The sequence below is a fragment of the Galeopterus variegatus genome, unplaced genomic scaffold (genome assembly GCF_000696425.1).
Source record: "Galeopterus variegatus unplaced genomic scaffold, G_variegatus-3.0.2 Scaffold25, whole genome shotgun sequence".
NCBI lineage: Eukaryota > Metazoa > Chordata > Mammalia > Dermoptera > Cynocephalidae > Galeopterus > Galeopterus variegatus.
The window spans coordinates 1,060,359-1,065,199 of record NW_007726136.1 but is presented as its reverse complement, the minus strand read 5'-3'; the positions used below and the strand labels follow the sequence as shown (position 1 = coordinate 1,065,199).

General features: G+C 42.0%; 1 protein-coding gene and 1 pseudogene across 1 annotated transcript in view; one reads left to right on the top strand and one right to left on the bottom strand.

The window, feature by feature from the left end:
• Nucleotides 1-3,598, bottom strand: part of ITGAE (integrin, alpha E (antigen CD103, human mucosal lymphocyte antigen 1; alpha polypeptide)) — a 49,931-nt gene extending 46,333 nt beyond the window's left edge. Inside the window, exon 1 of the mRNA XM_008569042.1 lies at nt 3,573-3,598. Within this exon, the coding sequence (XP_008567264.1) occupies nt 3,573-3,598 (26 nt within the window). The remainder of the gene's footprint in view (nt 1-3,572) is intronic.
• Nucleotides 3,599-3,619: 21 nt separating this feature from the next.
• The window catches only part of LOC103587537, a 6,383-nt pseudogene continuing 5,161 nt past the window's right edge, over nt 3,620-4,841 (top strand).

Below are 4,841 nucleotides of genomic sequence, written 5' to 3'. Positions count from 1 at the left end.
ATATTTAAATTTTTTCATTAGAAATTTTTGGGGGGGCCAGCCCGGGGGCGCACTGCTACAGGGCGCCACTTGGGAGTGCGGCGGCGCTCCCGCCGAGGGTTCGGATCCCACATACAGACCGGTTCCCGCTCACTGGCTGAGCGAGGTGCGGGAGCAACACTGAGGGTTGTGATCCCATTGCCAGTCCCGGTCCGGTATGGGCGCGACACTGAGGGTTGCGATCCATTGCCGGTCACGAAAAAAGACAAAAAGAAAAAAAAATGTTTTGGGGAAAATTGATATTGGCAGATTACCCCCCAAAGAGGCTGTACCAATTCATACTCCAACAACTGAATGGGAGAAGGTTTATTTCTCCACAATGTCACCTGAATTTAAAAAGTGTGTAGACCTTTCATCCTTGCAAATCTTTTCATTCTGTTTTAAAAGTATCCCATCAGGGCTGGCCAGTTTGCTCAGCTGATTAGAGTGCAGCCTTGTAACACCAAGGTTAAGGGTTTGGGTTCCCCATACTGGCCAGTCGTCCCCACCTCCCCCCCCCCCAAAAAAAAACAGAAAAGAGTATCTCATCATCTTGTTATAAAATTATTTTTTAATTATGAGTAAGGAAGGTCAAGTTTCTTTTTATAAGTTAGTTTACTGCCTATTTATGCACATTATCCATTTTTATAAACAGGTATTTATTATTTTCTTATTCATTTGTAAGAGCTTTTTTCTATCCAAGAGAAATTGGCAATATGTTACAGATATTGTTTCTTAACACAGCTGTCGTTTGACTTGCATAGGGTATTTTTCTCACATCTACATTTTTTATGTAGTCAAATTGTTTTTCCTTTATCACTTTTGAGTTTTGTGTCATGCTTTCCCATTCAGAGATTATATTTTTTAATTCACTCATTTTTCTTCAATACATATTTTTCCTGTTTTATTACTTATGCTTAAATCTTTGGTCCATCTGGACTTCATTTTTAAGTATGGAGTGAAATAGGGATCCAATTTTACTTTTTCCCCCCAAATGAAATTGTCTCAACATTATTTCTTGAATATCTCATCTTATCCCCATAAATTTGAAACACCACCTTTATCATATTCAGAATCCTCATATGCATTTGGGTCTCTGTTGGGACCCGTTCTGCCCCATTAACATCATCTGTTGCTTGGACGTTAGTCTTTTGGCTTTTCCCCAAGACTGGTCCCTCTGGATACATCCTCTCCATACCAGGTGCCAGAAAGATATTTTAAAAGCATGGTCTAACAATGCTACCCACTGCTTAAAACTCTGACATATATTTTCTTTAATTTTTTTTTTTGACTTATACTTACATGGGGAAAAAAGCAAAGTGAAGTTCAGTTTACAGACTTACCTGTGTAATTACTATTCAATTAACAACTTTTTGCATAACAGCTCTTGAAAAGTTGTACCACTTCTTGGACAACACTCCTTTTTTATGGTATAATCTCCAAGTATACTAAATAAACATAAGGAATGAGATTCTGACATCACACTTTCAGGCAAAGACACACTCACCAATTTACTTCAAATAACTGTTGCTAGTTCAACAATATCACATGGAGCAAGTCTGTATTGCAGGTCATGTTTGGATAAACCCAAAGTGCTTCATTCTGCATCTTCTACGATTTTGCTGTCTGCTGAGCGCACAAGCTATTCCCACGGGTTTTGAGAGAAAGAGTGTGCCGAATCCTAACCACTAGACCACCAGGGAGCGTCTTCCCATGGGTTTGAAGTGCTTTCAAGTATAGTACTTATTTTGTCCTCAAGGAATTTTTCTGCTTTATAACTTTATTTTTAAAGGCTGTTTAAGTGTAAGATAGCCATGAGTCCCCCCAAAATCTAAAAAATAGTGAAGAAACAGTGTAGAAAGAAAAATGTACCTTCTCAATAATGACTCCCTCCCACTCATCCTCCACCACCATCAAGTCTTGTCTTCCTCCTTTCATGAGGACAATAAACTTTCATTATAATAAATTACATATGCAAACTGTATTTTTATGTTCAAATTATTATTTGTATTTATATAAACTTGTTTTATTGGTCAATTAGTATACTTTCCTACGAGTAAAAGTTGTTTGGTCATCTTAGGTTGGATGAAATGCATTACAATTTTTCTGTTGAAATTGATGGAAGGGCCGGCTCGGTGGCGCACTGGAGAGTGCACCGCTTGGGAGTGCGGCGGCGCTCCTGCCGAGGGTTCAGATCCCATGTGGAGACTGGTTCCCGCTCACTGGCTGAGCATGGTGCGGGCTCAACACTGAGGGTTGCGATCCCGTTACCAGTCAGTAAAAAAGACAAAAAGGAAAAAAAAAAAAAAAGAAATTGATGGAAATAGTTTGCTGTGGTTTGAATGTCCCCCCCAAGCTCATGTTGGAGCTTAATCCCCATTGTAACAGTGTTAAGAGGATGGAAATCTGAGTATGGTATTTGGGGTGGAGCCTTTAAGAGGTGATTGAATTGTGAGGACTATGCCCCCATGAATATTAACCTATTAATGGTTTAATAGGTTATCAGGGAGTTGAGTGGGAGCTTTATAATGACAGCAAGTGAGCATGGTGGCACACTCTAACTCAGTGCTTGTCATGGGACACCCTGCATCACCACAGGACTCTACAGAGAATCCCCAGCAAGAAGAAGGCCCTCACCAGATGTGCTCCCTGGACCTTGGACTTCCCAGCCTCCAAAGCTGAAAGAAATGAATTTTATTTCTTTATAAATTACCCAGTTAGAGGTATTCTGTTATAAGCAACAGAAAATTGACTAATACGTATTTTTTTCCAATTAATGGCTTTTAAATTAGCAGTAGAGATTTCAGGAACAAATAAAAATCATTATGCTAAGGACAGCTTTATAAACTATGCTGTCTTTTGTATAACAAATAGAAGAAAACACACACACAAATATGTTGTTCTTCATTCATTAGGAAGATATAACAATTTTAAATTGGTTTGTACCCTATAACATCACTTCAAAAAAAAAGCAAAAATTGGCTGAATTACAAGGAAAAATACAAAACACCACAACCAAAGTGGAAGACCTTAACACTTTCATGTTAGCTATAAAAGCAGACAAAAAAAAAAAAAATCAGTGTATGTAGAAGATCTGAACACTGCATTTAGCAAGCTTGACCTAAATGGACAAACAGAACACCATCACCAACAGTGGTAAAAAAAAAATCATTTTTTTCAAGTACAGATGAAACATTTGCCAAAATTGAACATATGCTGGGTTGCAAAGCAAGCCTCAGTAAATATCAACGGACTAAAATAATTCAAAATATGTTCTGTGACTATAGTGGAATTAAAGTCAATAGCAAAAAGAAAACTAGAAAAATATGAACTTCTTTGAAACTAAGGAATGTACTTCTAAATAACCCAGGCTCAAAGAAATCACAATGGAAATTCTAAAATATTTTGAACTGAATAAGAATAAAGATATGACAGAACAAAACTTGTCGGCTACAGTTAATGCAGTGCTTAGAGGAAATGCACAGCTTTAAATGCATATGTTCTACTTCTCCCCCAGATTCCTCGGTAGTCTGTCAGTAGAAGATTCTTGTCACCGTTCCCCCACCTCCTCTAGCACCATGAAGCCCTACAAGTCCCCATCATGCATGAGTGCATCTTCATCCACAATGGCCAGGTTGGCATCCAGAGCAATACCTGCTGGGAGCTCTACTGCCTGGAACATGGCATCCAGCCAGATGCCAAGTGACAAGACATTGGGGGAGGAGATGACTCCTTCAACACCTTCTTCAGCGAGATGAGCACTGGCAAGCATGTGCCCAGGGCAGTGTTTGTAGATCTGGAACTCACGGTCATTGAGGAAGTTCACACTGGCACCTACTGCCAGCTCTTCCACCCTGAGCAGCTCATCAGAGGCAAGGATGATGCTGCCTGTACCTATGCCCACGGGCACTACACCATTGGCAAGGAGATCATTGACCTCATCTTGCACAGAATTCGCAAGCTGGCTGACCAGTGCCCAGGTCTCCAGGGCTTCTTGGTTTTCCACAGCTTTGATGGAGGAACTGGTTCTGGGTTCACCTCCTTGCTGATGGAACACCTCTCTGTTGATTATGGCAAGAAGTCCAAGCTGGAGTTCTCCATTTACCCAGCCCCCAGGTTTCCACAGCTGTAATGGAGCCTTATAGCTCCATCTTAACACCCACACCACCCTGGAGCACTCTGATTGTGCCTTCATGGTACACAATGAGGCCATCTGCGACATCTGTCGTAGAAACCTCAACATTGAGTGCCCAACCTACAGTAACCTTAATTGCCTTATTAGTCAGATTGTGTCCTCCATCACAGCTTCCCTCAGATTTGATGGAGCCCCAGATGTTGACCTGACAGAATTCCAGACCCACCTGGTGCCCTATCCCCACATCCACTTCCCTCTGGCTGCACATGCCCCAGTCATCCCTGCTGAGAAAGGCTACCATGAACAGCTTTCTGTAGCAGAGACCACCAATGCTTGCTTTGAGCCAGCCAACCAGACGGTGAAATGTGACCCTCGCCATGGTAAACACATGGCTTGCTGCCTTTTGTACCATGGTGATGTGGTTCCCAAAGACGTCAACACTGCTATTACCACCATCAAGACCAAGCACAGCATCCAGTTTATGTCCCACTGGCTTTGAGGCTGACATTAATTACCAGCTTCCCACTGTGGTTCCTGGTGGAGACCTGGCCAAGGCACAGCGAGTGTGTGCACGCTGAGGAACACCACAGCCGTCGCTGAGGACTGGGCTCACCTGGACCATCGTTTGACCTGACGTGTGCCAAGCATGCCTTTGTTCACTGGTACATGGGGGGGGGGGGGGGGGGGG